Raw genomic sequence first — 15157 nt, forward strand, 5'->3', positions numbered from 1 at the left:
AAAGTTGGATGAAACTTAGTCTCAATCAAAAGGTACTTTACAAAATAGGAAGGAAGTGGAGACAGGGCACTGAATTTGAGCCAATCATGTAGTCCCTTTCAGCAGCTTCCGGTCTGTGTGGTTGCTACAGATCTCTGTTCCATGTGCCGCTGGAAAGAATCGAATCAGAATGGTAAGAAATGTCATTCGATCATTTAGAGTTTAGATTATTCTATTTTTCGTGGAATGATTGACTAATTGTGCTTCGTGATTAAGCATACATAAATAATTTGGTCATTAGTAATCGAGGAAAAAGACTCGTCGTCCTTGAAAATGTGCATCAAAGATGGCCGCCGCTTTTTGTTTGTTGATGGGAAAACCATGCTTGATAGTTGATAGTTTGTTTTTTTTAAGTATATTTACAGTTCATTCTGTTCATTCCGTAACTTCAAAGATTTCGAAAATGACTTGTTAAGCTCACATTGGGCAGGTTCTGCAAAATTGGAGGCTCTAACTAGTGAATTCTGAGCTATGACTCATGAGTGAATTTAATCAATGCACTAAAGTTCAACTTCAAGCATTAGCAAGCATGGGCGATTGAGTGAGGGGAGGGGGGGGGGGGGTTGTGGTGGGTCTGGGGGGGGGGGGGGGTCTTCTTCTTCTTCGTCGTTCATGGGCTTAGACTCCCACGTTCACTCATGGTTTTAGCACGAGTGGATTTGTACGTGTATGACCGTTTTTACCCCGCCATTCAGGCAGCATACGCCGATTTCGGGGGAGGCATGCTAGGTATTTTCGTGTTTCTATAACCCACCGAACTCTGACATGGATTACAGGATCTTTTCCGTGCGCACTTGGTCTTGTGCTTGCGTGTACACACGAAGGGGGTTAAGTCACTAGCAGGTCTGCACATAAGTTGACCTGGGAGATCGAAAAAATCTCCACTCTTAACCCACCAGGCGGCAGCGACCGGGATTCGAACTCAAGACCTCCCGACAGTATTGGCGTTAACCGGTATTTTACCGGTTGAAATGAGAAAATACCGGAACAAAATTGGCTGCCGGTATGACCTACCGGTTGATTTTTAGAACTACCAGGTTTTTTTGTGCTGGTAAAACAACAAAACCAGTACTCCGAGTTGGACTCTTACTGGTTCCAATGACCAGCGTACAGGTTTTTTCTTGACTTTTTGCATCATAAAAGTTTGCGTACCGGTTTGAAAAATACTAGCGCCATCACTGTCCCGATTAGGAGGCCGACGTCTTACCACTGTGCCACTTAGGGGGGGGGGGGGGGTCGACTTTGTGCACATCCAGGTAACCTCAGCTAAGGCAAACAAAACCAGTGCCTTTGTTTACCGAAACCTCAGGGGCTGCCCCCATCCTGTTCAGGCCACTTGTTACAAGGGACTGGTGGGATCGGTCTTGGTGTATGCTTCACCAGTCTGGGACCCACGTCAGAAGGGCCTGTCCGACAGCCTGGAGATGACGCAGCGTCGTTCCGCAAGGAGGATCCTGCACGACTTCAAACCCACCAGTAGTGCAACGGAACTCGTCTCCAGGCTCAAGCTGGCCCCCCTCATACAACGGCGCACCGCGACCAAGGCAACCATGATGTACAAAATCATGAGTGGACTGGTCGAGGCAGTCCCAAGGGAAGGCACACTGACACCGGTCCCAAGATCAACACCAGGGGGCACACCACCAGATCAGACTCCAGGTCCCACAGTCCCGCACAGAACGTCGTTCTTTCAGTCTGTGATCCGCCTCTGGAATAACATCCCCCAAGATGCTGTCAGCGCAGACTCCCCCCCCCCCCCCCCCCCCCCCCCAGGCCTTCAGAACCATCGTCGAGGCCTGGCTCCAAGGTGCGAGCCCATAGGCACCACCTGTCAAAACCCATTCCCTGTCTGTTCCCCCCCCCCCTCCCCTCCCCACTAGATTCATCCCCTCTCCAGCCCCACCCCCTCCCCACCGTAATAAAGTTGGCCAAAAGATTATTGCAACAAATTTCAAACCCAAATTAAACCATTAATTCCTGTGTCATTTAATTAAAACTGTATATGCCAGAGAAGGCTGTTCACTTAACCTTCAGGATCACCTTTTGGATTAAATATTTCTTTTACAGGGATCACGTGACCGCCGCTCAAGTAAGGGTACCCTCAAAATCGACCAGACAAAAACGGAAGAGCCGAATGAAAAATCGACAAAAAATCACAATAGGCAAAACTTTACAACTTTGACATACGAGAAGAAAGTCAAACCAATTATCTACCCTGAACAGATTGTTTTGTTTTGCTACCTTGCTTATTTCGCTTGCTATGCTATTCCTACTGATGCAGGTTTCGATCGCAAGAGCGGTCAAAAACGGAACGTTTTACTTCAATTTTTATGGGTATCATGTCAAAAAGCGCTACATTTTAGCAATGACTAATTGACTTGGTGGATTGCTTTGAAACTTTCAGAATATGTTACCAACATACTAGAGATACTTTTAGAAAGTTTGGATCGTTACGGTTATTTATCCAGATGTGACGCAATGTTTCGGAAAATGTTGTTAAACTTGTCATAGGATTGTTCACTTGTGTCCAAAAAATTCATGACTTTGCATATCTACAGATAAATGATTGATACAGATTCTGTCTAAGTTTCATTTGCGTGTAGCTGCTGGCGTTAATTTGCTAGTCATGCAAACACATGAGGAAAAAATGGAACGTTCACGCTGTTTCGCGCTTACAGCTGTTATCGCTGCGTGCCTCTTAAAACATGCTACGGTCACGCTTGGCTGGGCATCGCTGTGGCACCAGAATCATCACTTAAATATGTAGCGTGTTTACTGGTCCAGCAAATTTGCGTCAGTGCTTACACGCACATAAAACTTTAGCAGTGTGTGTATCAATCATTTTTCTAAAGACATGCAAAGTCATACATTTTTTGGACCCATGGAAACAATCCTATGACGAGATTAAAAACTTCATAACATTTTAACAAACATCTGTAACAATCCATCATTTCGCTCGAAGTATCTCTAGTATGTTGGTAAAATATTCTGAAAGTGTCAAAGCAATCCACCAAATCATTGCTAAAGTGCAGACTTTTTTGTCATGATACCCCTAAAAAATGATGGAAAAAGTCACGTTTTTGACCGCTCTTGCGATCGACACCTGCATCAGTAGGAATAGCATAGCACGCAAAATACGCAAGGTAGCAAAACAAAACAATCTGTTCAGGGTAGATAATTGGTTTGACTTTCTTCTCGTATACATGTCAAAGTTGCAAAGTTTTGCCTATTGTGATTTTTTGTCGATTTTTCATTCGGCTCTTCCGTTTTTGTCTGGTCGATTTTGAGGGTACCCTTACTTGAGCGGCGGTCACGTGATCCCTGTGAAAGAAATATTGAATCCAAATGGTGATCCTGAAGGTTAAGTGAACGGCCTTTTCTGGCATATAAAGTGTCTATAAAATGACACGGGGATTAATGGTTTAATTTGGGTTTGAAATTTGTTGAAATAATTTTTTTGCCAAGTTTAGATCTCCCCCCTCAGGTGTATCAAGTCAGCCTTTGAAAGAATTTACTGATGGTGCTTGCACCACCCTCTCACAGTATACCTATCAGGCAGACCTTTCCAGGCCCGTATTTTTGCTAAGCTACGAAAGTCGGTGTAAGCAATGAGCGTTGATTTGAAAATCTCCCCATAATATCACAATCACATGTGTATAAACGCCCTAATTGTCTGAAACTCATACAATTATCTTCAAAATATAAAAAAAAACATGTATAAAAAAAATAAAAAAATTAATGAAAAGAGAGAGATGCAAAAAATGTGAAATGCACAAAAAGGCAGAGAAACGGAGGGCGGCAAAAATACGAACTAAAATCAGCATAATCACTAATAGTAATACAGTTAATAGTCATGATTATAGGATAAGTTTAAGCCGCATCAGCAGAACAACTCGATCTCTACTAACGGGTCATTCCGTTCACTGTCAGTATCAACTGGCGATATGCCCGAGTGGGGATCAATGCTGGTCGGTGGCTTGGACACTCCCATAGGCCCCGATATTGGGGATATTCTTTCCCTATGATTATTGCCTATCTTCTTGTCCTTCTTTCATAAGTTTATCAGCCCCTTCAAAAAGTTCCAACAGGTTGAAAATTCTGCCGATTAGTATGACTGTTCCTTGTTTGCTTTCGGTCAGAGTAAGTCTGTTCTCGATGCTAAGTCCAATGGGTAAATATGATTATGAGGACTCTGTCCCTCTCCCCCAAGTGCTCACAAAATAAAAGAAAGTAGATACGTAGAGAGCCAAGCGTGGACCTGCAAATGTTTCAAGTTGTGCGACCCCCACTGTGACACTTGGCCTAGGGAAGAAGAGAAGACATAGGGGTGGGAAGTGGATGTAGGAGGGATATATGTATACATATATGAGAGTAAGGAAAGAAGAGAGTCTGAACTTAAAATCAGGATAGTAAGAAAGAAAAATGCCTAATTGATATTACATGGCTGATGGGAAGAGAGAGTAAGGAAGGTGGAAAGATGGAGTAGGGTGGGGGGGCCACCACACTTAATTTCAGACTTCTAGTCAAGTTGGATAAGCCCTACTTTGAAGTGAATGGGAAGGAGAGGGAGGATGTAGAAGGGGTTGGGGGGGGGGGGGATTAGGGTGGAGATCCTGGGCTTGTTGAAGATGTCCAGGGACTCTGCAGAGATACCCCACCCCAACCCCCCCCCCCCCCCCCCCTTATCCTATGGTAACACCAAACAAACCAGGATTAAAAACAAGCCCAGAAAGTGATAAAGAATAGAGGTACAGAAAAGCGTGCTATCTGGTGTAGCGCAACCACTACTGCACTATACTCGTCAATTTTGCTGCCTTTTCCCCAAGCAGGGGACTGACACCCCCCGCGGGTTAGGGGGAAGAATTTACCCGATGCTCCCCAGCATGTCGTAAGAGGCGACTAACGGATTCTGTTTCTCCTTTTACCCTTGTTAAGTGTTTCTTGTATAGAATATAGTCAATTTTTGTACAGATTTTAGTCAAGCAGTATGTAAGAAATGTTAAGTCCTTTGTACTGGAAACTTGCATTCTCCCAGTAAGGTAATATATTGTACTACGTTGCAAGCCCCTGGAGCAAATTTTTGATTAGTGCTTTTGTGAACAAGAAACAATTGACAAGTGGCTCTATCCCATCTCCCCCCTTTCCCCGTCGCGATATAACCTTCGTGGTTGAAAACGACGTTAAACACCAAATAAAGAAAGAAAGGGGACTGACGATGCTATGCGGTCTTGGTTAAAGATAATGCAGTGCGTTTACTTTCATTTTGCGAGTTTGACAGCTTCACTAAATGTAGTGATTTCACCTTAGGTGACTTGTTTCATTTCCCCTGCCTAGTGGCCTATGACCGAGACGGTGCTCTCTGTTTCATTCAAGCAGAATAGCAGCTGCTGAAGTGCTCAATGTGACAACTGACATCAACTTCTCAAAACTTCAGTAGCATTTGATATTGTGGACCAGACAAGCGACCGGCACGGTTGGCCTAGTGGTAAGGCGTCCGCCCCGTGATCGGGAGGTCGTGGGTTCGAACCCCGGCCGGGTCATACCTAAGACTTTAAAATTGGCAATCTAGTGGGTGCTCCGCCTGGCGTCTGGCATTATGGGGTTAGTGCTGGGACTGGTTGGTCCGGTGTCAGAATAATGTGACTGGGTGAGAGAAGCCTGTGTTGCGACTTCTGTCTTGTGTGTGGCGCACGTTAAATGTCAAAGCAGCACCGCCCTGATATGGCCCTTCGTGGTCAGCTGGGCGTTAAGCAAACAAACAAACCAGACAAGCGCAGTCGCATGGTGGTAAGACGTCGGCCTCCTAATCGGGAGGTCGTGAGTTCGAATCCTGGCCGCTGCCGCCCGGTGAGTTAAGAGTGGGGATTTTTCTGATCTCCCAGGTCAACTTGTATGCAGACCTGCTAGTGACTTAACCCCCTTCGTGTTTATACGCAAGCATTAGACCAAGTGCGCACAGAAAAGATCCTGTAAACCATGTCAGAGTACAGTGGGTTAAAGAAACACGAAAATACCCAGCATGCCTGCCCCCGAAATCGGCATATGCCGCCAGTACGGCTGGGTGAAAACGGTCATACACATAAAAATCCACTCGTGTTGCTAAAACATGAGTGAACGTGGGAGTCTAAGCCTATGAACGAAGAAGATGTTGTGGACCTTTCAGTCAATAGTGATAAAGATCAATGCATTAGTGGTAGTAACATTAAGCTTTACGTCCATTCACTTGGTGAGTCCAAATGGAGATTCACCCATTTGGTGTCAGCAATGACCAAGAACAAATCTGGAAAGAGATTGACCACCTGCAAAATGGATTGCAATATTACATTCAGTTTTTCTGGGGGTTTTCATGACATAATGGGCATAACACTGCGTGATCCCATGACAGCATACGACCATGCGTACATTATTTCATTGAGTTTTCTGGTTTTCTCAGGACAAAATGGCCATTCCACTATGCGTGCGCCCTTGTCCTGCCCACGACTTTACTGTACCTGAAGAAGAAAGAGTTTGGGGAAAAGTATGTGATCCAGGATGACATGGTGCAGCCCTTTGAACCTGTGAGTTAAACATTTATTGTCTTTTTTTGGCTGTAACTGGGAGGGTGTTGGTTGTGTAGACTTGCCCTGGTAGTGGTACAGTGACCCCCCAAAAATGCAACCCTCAAAAATGCTAATAACTTCTACATCTGTTGACTGAATCACTGTGAATTTGGATGACATAAACTCTATCCTATGCATGACCCTTCCACAAAGTGGCAATTTTTTTACTTTAAATGTTCTGACTTTTGTGCTAATTAAGACAAGTTGCCAAATTCGGCAATCGACTCAACAGAACAGAATTTTACATTGAACGGTAGCAATTCTTACCTAATTTAAACCTTCCAGACTTTTACCTTTTGGATTATCTGAATGTCTGAGTATACACAAACACTCCCTCCACCCTGTAGATCATCAGTGACCTGAAGAAAAAAGTTATAGCTAGGTTAAGGGCAATCCCTAGACAGGAAAGCTTTCGTGCAAATGAGAAGTTTGGAGGTGTAATTTGGAACACGTTTTGGAGAAACAGTAAATGTCGGACCATTTTACCTACGACTCGAAACTTTGTAGAATGGTCGTGGACGAACTGAAGTTCATCCACAACAAGTATGAAAATATTTGCTAAACTCAAATGACTGGAAAAATTAATCCCTTCATTGTAAAGTTACATTTGCGCAATGTTGCGCAAAATTCATCAATGACAAAAACAAAATCATCCATTGGAAATACCCTGATCCTGTGATTAATTGCTGTATTCAAGTCACTGATTATCGAATGTTGATTATGGTATAATATGTCATTCAAATTACTCCAAAGATAACAATCTGGAGAGCTTAAATTGGGTTTGTTTAGCTTCTGCTCAATTTTAAACCTCGTACTGTTGAGTCGATCCCTGAATTTGGCAACTTATTTTAAATTTGCACAAAAGTCAGACCTTTTGAAATATGAAACTGTCACTTTGTGGAACGGTCATGCATTGGCAAAAGTTTATGTCCCGAAAATATGAAGTGGTTCGGTTAACCAATGTAGAAGTCATTAGCATTTTTTTTTTATGGGGGGGGGGGGGGAGGAGGGGGGGGGGGGGTCACCCTGTATGACAATATAATAAAGACCGCTTTGCTGAACCTTCGCATTACAATTCTCAATATGAGCAAAAATGAAAGTCAACAACACATTCGGGCTTCTACTTTCTAATATTCAACATCTGAATTCTTAACTTCCTGTGCTCTTGAAAATTTTATCAATACAATGTAAAGGTTTTTCAGCTTCCTGTGCTCAATTTTATCAATTCAATTTAACTGGGTTTTTTAACTCTTGATGACTGTTTATTGATATTGTCTCACTGATTATGTAATCGACTACCTTCTGGGCAAATCCACTGTGACAGTTACCATGTGTTACATAACAATGATGCAATTCACAGTGCTCATCAAAATCAGTGAGAAAAATGCAAGACCTTTTTTTGACGGTGAACCCACGGAACAAAATCCTGTACCGGCGCTGTGTGCATACAATCTTCTTTTTTTTTATAGGTAATTCTGCAACTTTGGTAATTGTAACGCATGAAAACTTATTCTGCCATTTAGTCGCCATGATAGCGCACTGATCTATGGAAGGAACGGTAACTCTTGAGCAAAAATATGCCTGCAGGGAAGTGAATCTTGCATATCTCTCGCACCGGAAAGCTACCCAAACAGGGTATTTTGCAAGTTGGCTATTGACAACCCCAACAGAAAGCAGAGGTTTGTTTATCAAGGATTTTGAAGTCAACAGCTAGCCAGTTCTTCTTCAGCGTTCAACGATGGCTGTGTCTAGATTAGCTAGCCAGTGTTACTTTAGACCACGGTATAGTGTCACTGTCAGTTGGTGCACGTCTGTCTGTCTCCTGTTAGTTCTAGTTGGAGTTGATATGCCCCAGTTGTACCGCCTTTCTCTCTCTCTCTCTCTCTCTCTCTCTCTCTCTCTCTCTCTCTCTCTCTCTCTCTCTCTCTCTCTCTCTCTCTCTCTCTCTCTCTCTCTCTCTCTCTCTTGATTAATTGTTCCTTTCTTCTTCTCACGCCAATCGTTGTCCTGTTTCCTCTTATTTGTATACATGTTGTACATTAATTCTTTAGTGCATTCTTTTTTCTTTTTTTTTAAACTTTGTTCTCGTTTCTGCCACATACATGTGTTATGTTAAGAATAGTTTATCTTGATCTTGATGGTCACTTCACTCTGGGTTTTTTTTCAGAGTCTGTTGACATGAAGTGGGAAGCAGACAAGATCAACAAGTCAGTTCAGCAAGCTGGGAGTCAAGAAGCAGTCAGATGGTTGCAAAACCCTACAAAGGACTGGTGAGATAACACATTTTTCTTCCCCCAGGGATCGCATTTACCCGTAATTTCTGGTATTTTACCGATTAAGATTTGCATATATACCGATAAAGATATGGGTGCTCGGTCAGATGTACCGATTGCTAATTGGTTTGACCGGGGAATAAAATAAAGAGTGGAAAACAATTCTTTATAAAGAATCCATGGTCTGTACAAGAAAGAGTGAGAGTATGGCTTGTTGTGACAGGTGTCATGTTGATACAATGTTACATGGCTTGTTGTGACAGGTGTCATGTTGATACAATGTTACATGGCTTGTTGTGACAGGTGTCATGTTGATACAATGTTACATGGCTTGTTGTGACAGGTGTCATGTTGATACAATGTTACATGGCTTGTTGTGACAGGTGTCATGTTGATACAATGTTACATGGCTTGTTGTGACAGGTGTCATGTTGATACAATGTTGCATGGCTTGTTGTGACAGGTGTCATGTTGATACAATGTTGCATGGCTTGTTGTGACAGGTGTCATGTTGATACAATGTTGCATGGCTTGTTGTGACAGGTGTCATGTTGATACAATGTTACATGGCTTGTTGTGACAGGTGTCATGTTGATACAATGTTACATGGCTTGTTGTGACAGGTGTCATGTTGATACAATGTTGCATGGCTTGTTGTGACAGGTGTCATGTTGATACAATGTTGCGTGGCTTGTTGTGACAGGTGTCATGTTGATACAATGTTACATGGCTTGTTGTGACAGGTGTCATGTTGATACAATGTTGCATGGCTTGTTGTGACAGGTGTCATGTTGATGCAATGTTGCATGGCTTGTTGTGACAGGTGTCATGTTGATACAATGTTACATGGCTTGTTGTGACAGGTGTCATGTTGATACAATGTTACCAATGTCTCATGGAAAACAAATTGATGAGGCTTGGTGTCGCAAGGTCGTGTTAATGAAACATCAAAAATGACGTCAAAATAACAGAAGGACAAGTTTCTTGTCACAAAGGTAACAGAACAAATAAAATAATTTTCATTGGCAAAAGGGTAACAACAAATCAAAGTTATAAAAACGTGTTATTCTGTCACTGAGCTAATGACAACAACTCACTGTGATTGTTTCTTTCTCTTGCCATCACATTCGCTTTCTGGTGGATGCTCACATTTCTACAAGCTTCACTGTTTTATTTTAAATGTCACCCTTTGGCCCCTCGAGGTACACACGCATGAGCATGTCTTGGTTCTCAGGTGTGATTATATTTCTCGGTGCTTCTGGCCTTTTTCTAGCACCAATTTTTGTTTTGGCGGCATGTTGCTTTTTTCCACGAAGGGATGCAAGTAACTGTCAACGGGCTTGGAACATTCAGAGTTGCGACACTTGAAAGCTCTTCTCTATAAAAAGCACATAAGGTCTCCCCAAGTTTTGTCTGCTGAAAGACACATCGATTCGCAAAACATCGATACAATAGCAAATCAAACTACTGTAAATTGGAAAGTATTGACAATGTCCGGATCAAATGAAAGCATAATCGGACGATGACCACTTTGTGAAAAAAAACAATAGGACATATGTCCTCCTGCATGAAAAATGTTTAGGATATTTGGAAAAAATATCCGTGGATGTCCGGCGTGGATGTGAGCCCCTGCAGTACTGGATTGACTGGATCATGTAACAGTGACGGTGCTGGGTTGACTGGATCATGTTTCTTATTTTCAGATTCTAGACGAGACTGACAGGATGTTGGACATGGGGTTCAAACGTGACATCTGCAAGGGGCTGTTTGAGATCCACCCCGACAGACAGACCGTCATGACCAGGTCAGTCGGTGGTGGTTAACAACAACAAGTTTCAGTAAACCTTCAGCCTGACTTGAGTGTTTAATGACGATTTTTAAACAATTGTAATGTTCACCAAAATAATGTCTTCATGTAGTGTCCCGTGAAGTGATGGGAATTAATATTATTTCAAAAAATCATTCCTTATAATTTGTATGCTCAATATTTGAGAAACACAAAATAATGCCTGGATTATTCATTTATTGGCTTCGTATTAACAATGTTGTATGGCTAAAATAAAGTTACAAAATGTTTGTTTTTATTTGCTTTCAGTTACATTTGTTTTAATTTGCTTTCAGTGCGACATGGCCGGCAGACGTTCAGTGCGACATGGCCGGCAGACGGTCAGTGCGACATGGCTGGCAGACGTTCAGTGCGACATGGCCGGCAGACGTTCAGTGCGACATGGCCGGCAGACATTCGGTGCGACATGGTCGGCAGACGTTCAGCAACTGGCCAACCAGTACATGAAGAAATCCCTGCACATTCATGTGGGATCCCTGGACCTGGCGGTGAGTTTTCATCATTTATTCTCTTTCTTTGCCACTCCAGTAATTGCATTCTACTGTATGTTTCACCTAGGACAAAGGGACACCTATTTTTATTAAGTACAGCTTAGCCCTGAGGGTGTCCCCTCATCACTTTCTTCACTGTATATCTGTCTGTCCCTCTGTCCGATAAATGTTTCTTGGTCCAAGGATTTCCAATGGTATGCATAGATTGCTAAGAAAAAGAATTATTATTTACAGGTACTACCATGAAAGAACTCGATAACTGCATCAGTGAATGGCCATTTTCAGCATTAATCTTAGCAATGAAAACCTGGCATTCTCAGTAGTTTATCAACTGAGGCTGAGTTTCAAAGGGTGACTTGCGAAAAGTGTCTTTGCCTTTGCATTATAATAGACATTGAGTTTGAATGTAGACCTCAAGAGAAAAATGTCATTCATTTGACCTTATCTCCTCCATCTCAGATTTTAAGACCAGAACAATCCCCTTCTTCTTCATAATCATGGCCAATTGCAAGCTCAGCAAGCAAGCTCAGAGCTTTATCTGAGCAATCAGTACCAGCAACACTGTTCTCGGACTCCGAATACGACATAGCAAAAGTAGAAGAATGAGATACAGAAAGAAAAGAAATTCCAAAAGGCAAAATGGCGGCGTGAAAACATTTCTCGGAAGGAACTTTATAACACGCTGACAAGCACAATGGCTTGGTGGTAAGACGCCGGCCTCCAAAGCCAAAGGTAGTGGGTTCGAATCCCGGCCACGCCTGGTGGGTTAAGGTGGAGATTTTTCCAATCTCCAAGGTCAACTTATGTGCAGACCAGCTAGTGCCTTGTCCCCTTTTGTGTGTACACGCAAGCACAAGACCAAGTGCGCACGAAAAAGATCCTGTAATCGATGTCAGAGTTAGGTGGGTTATAAAAACACGAAAATTCCCAACATGCTTCCTCAGAAAGTGGCGTATGGCTGCCTAAATAGTGGGGGGGGGGGGGGGGGGGGGGGGGGTGTCATACTTGTAAAAATCCACTCATGCAAAAACACGAGTGTATGTGGGAGTTTCAGCCCATGAACACAGAAGAAGAATAACAGGCCAAACACTAGTTTTCTGGTATAGATGATGCAGCAAACACTCACATACTGAACACTTAAAGTCATCGGTCACCGGTGACCTTCTTCTTCTTCCGCGTTCCACAATTTTTCTGGTTACGTGTGAGCTTGTTTTGCCCATTTGGGTTCCCCACACTATACTCTGAGACCATAGTCAGCTCACTCCGCTTTCGTTGAGTAGGCATGCTGGGTATTTTCGTGTTTCCATAATCCACCGAACTCTGACATGGATTACAGGATCTTTTCCGTGCGCATTTGGTCTTGTGCTTGCGTGTACACACGAAGGGGGTTAAGTCACTAAGCAGGTCTGCACGTAAGTTGACCTGGGAGATCAGAAAAATCTCCACTCTTAACCCACCAGGCGGCAGCAACCGGGATTCAAACTCACGACCTCCCGATTAGGAGGCTCGTTGAGCTTGTATTAACTTCACACTGAACATGAAAACACCCTTCAATAGTACTGACGAGCGAACGTATGTACCTAACATTCATGGGGTCAAATTTGTCCAACCAATTTTTTTTAGTTTAAACTTAGAAATGTGATTCATTCTAAAATGTTTCCCTTTTCATTCAAGGGATGTAACCACTTGGTACGCGTTTTTGAAGCAATAAAATATTTGGGTGAAATCTATTCAATTTCACCACCAAGTTTCTTCACAATCACATGCAAGAAACTGACATGTCTTTTGTCCTTAAATAAGTTCACTTCTTTAATTTTACCGGGAAACATTTCAGTCTGAACTATATTGAGGGGGTATGGTGACAGAGGGGCCAATCTCACATCGTTACATAGGATGTAGCTGCGAGCAGGGGAAGGACAGCCATTGTCCGGTGCTTCTATCCTTCAGTCACATTAACTTCCGCGATTAGGATTTTGTTTGGTATTTTGGTATAGGTAGGAGCATATATATCCCACTAAATAGCCTCAGAATAATCACCCAATTGATTTTGATGGCTCTACTGAAGAAGAAGCGGAGTATCAACATGGTTTTTTCCCCTTCAATTTATGAAATCAGTTTGTTCATTGTGAGTGTCTAACATTGTGCCTGTATGTTGTGTGTTTACAGGCTGTTTCTCCATGGCCACAGCTGGAAGATGGTGGCACAGATGAACCGTTTTGTCTGCCCTGCCTGCGAATGCCAAGAAGAAGAAGAAGTCTGCCCTGCAATGCCACACTTACTCTATAACCTTTGCCGGACTTTCTGGGTCATCCACAACCCAGAGACACAATAAAACACTGATATCTCTTGAACTTTGTTCATCTTACCACAGTCACTTCGTTGTTTAGATCTCTTGAACTAGTCAAACTACTCCAAGGAAATGTTACTATTGTTAGGTATTCTTCGAAATCATACTAATTACGTAATTAGTTACTTGTATATTATATGTAAGTTAAAACTAACCGTTACTGTGCTTCCTGTGTTATACAGGACCCATACAATTTAAAAAGTCAAGCTTCTGCTAGTGTATGGGTAGCAGAGGGATAGACACTGAAAGCTTCTGCTAGTGTATGGGTAGCAGAGGGATAGACACTGAAAGCTTCTGCTAGTGTATGGGTAGCAGAGGGATAGACACTGAAAGCTTCTGTGACGTGCATGGGTCGTGAGAGACCTGTATCTTCGGTAGAAACAGTATGGCGACGCCTATGTGAGATGTATTATTTTGTATGGGTCGTGAGAGAACTGTTACATCGGCAGTGTGTAGCTAAATGCGACATCCGGTAAAGGTTATATTAAGTGTCTGTATTTCCATGATCGAAGCTGTCCACTTTCATACCGGATCACTCGCGAGTTCTTTAGAGAGGTTCCTTCTTTTTTTGTGCGTGTTTTTTTGGTTTAAATATGATCTTTTCTTTGTGTACAGTGCTTTCTCTGTAAATGTAGTGTTTCTCTTTCTGCATTTTGGACACAAATAAAAGAAGAGTTAAAAAACAGAAGTGTGTGTGGTGTGTTTTGGAAGAAATATGGCCCAATGAGGGCGATGCCGATTCAGTTTCAAAAAGGAAGAAAGTTATGTACTTGGGTCACAACATTTAAATTAAGTAGAAGTTCAGCACTGCCCCCAGCAAAGGACAAATCTGTTTCCCCTCTCTCGCTCGCTCTCTTTCCCTCTCTATGTCTCTCTTATACACGTACACACCCATAGTTACACACACAGACATGGCCTCTTGCAAATCTCGAACACATACAATTCGCACCACACATATATAGAAAAACGGACACAAACACTCGTATACACACACAAACTCACGCGTGCCTCATTCAATTTCAAACTTATACAATCTTCATCATTGTGATCTCTCTCTCTCTCTCTCTCTCTCTCTCTCTCTCTCTCTCTCTCTCTCTCTCTCTCTCTCTCTCTCTCTCTCTCTCTCTCTCTCTCTCTCTCTCTCTCTCTCTCTCTCTCTCTCTCTTCCTAATCACTGGTCTGATTTATCTTTGGATACGGTCTCACTAATGATGAAATTGACTATTCCGTATAACTTCCTGAATCCCGCCTATTTCACACAGCACGACACACACATTCTATGTTAATTTGACTGACTCGGTGGATACCACAACTTCCTCAAGATAATAAATTAATGAATGTTCAAAGTGCAGCAATCCAACCAAACACAAACGCTCACACGATGGCAGAGATCACACATAACTCACTCCATGACACGTGGTGTGAAGGGTGAAAGATCAGCTACACAAAGTCGGAAGTTTCGAATGATGATCCCATAATCCTGGCACATATGCGCTATAATAGAAGGCTACCTGTAATGTTTGCTTACGGCTTGCTTTTGTTTGCATACTGAAGAAAACAAA

The 15157-nt window shown here is 42.7% G+C and overlaps 1 protein-coding gene across 8 annotated transcripts; it reads left to right on the forward strand.

The window, feature by feature from the left end:
* The first annotated feature begins 15 nt into the window (after positions 1–15).
* On the forward strand, positions 16–14283 carry LOC138956633 (uncharacterized). Of its 8 annotated transcripts, none has more exons than XR_011452732.1 (6): positions 16–172; positions 6473–6596; positions 8806–8908; positions 10615–10715; positions 11108–11245; positions 13415–14283. XR_011452732.1 is itself a non-coding variant. In XM_070327944.1 (6 exons), the coding sequence occupies exons 3-5, from the start codon at positions 8882–8884 to the stop codon at positions 11202–11204; spliced, it is 300 nt and encodes a 99-aa protein (XP_070184045.1). In that variant the 5' UTR covers positions 16–172; positions 6473–6596; positions 8806–8881; the 3' UTR covers positions 11205–11245; positions 13415–14283. The 8 variants fall into 8 exon arrangements, 6 of the variants coding, with proteins under 6 accessions (XP_070184045.1, XP_070184044.1, XP_070184040.1 ...); XR_011452733.1 differs by having other exon boundaries at positions 10622–10715; XM_070327944.1 differs by having other exon boundaries at positions 11033–11245.
* The last annotated feature ends 874 nt before the right edge of the window (positions 14284–15157 follow it).

This window comes from Littorina saxatilis, unplaced genomic scaffold, assembly GCF_037325665.1.
Source record: "Littorina saxatilis isolate snail1 unplaced genomic scaffold, US_GU_Lsax_2.0 scaffold_1241, whole genome shotgun sequence".
NCBI lineage: Eukaryota > Metazoa > Mollusca > Gastropoda > Littorinimorpha > Littorinidae > Littorina > Littorina saxatilis.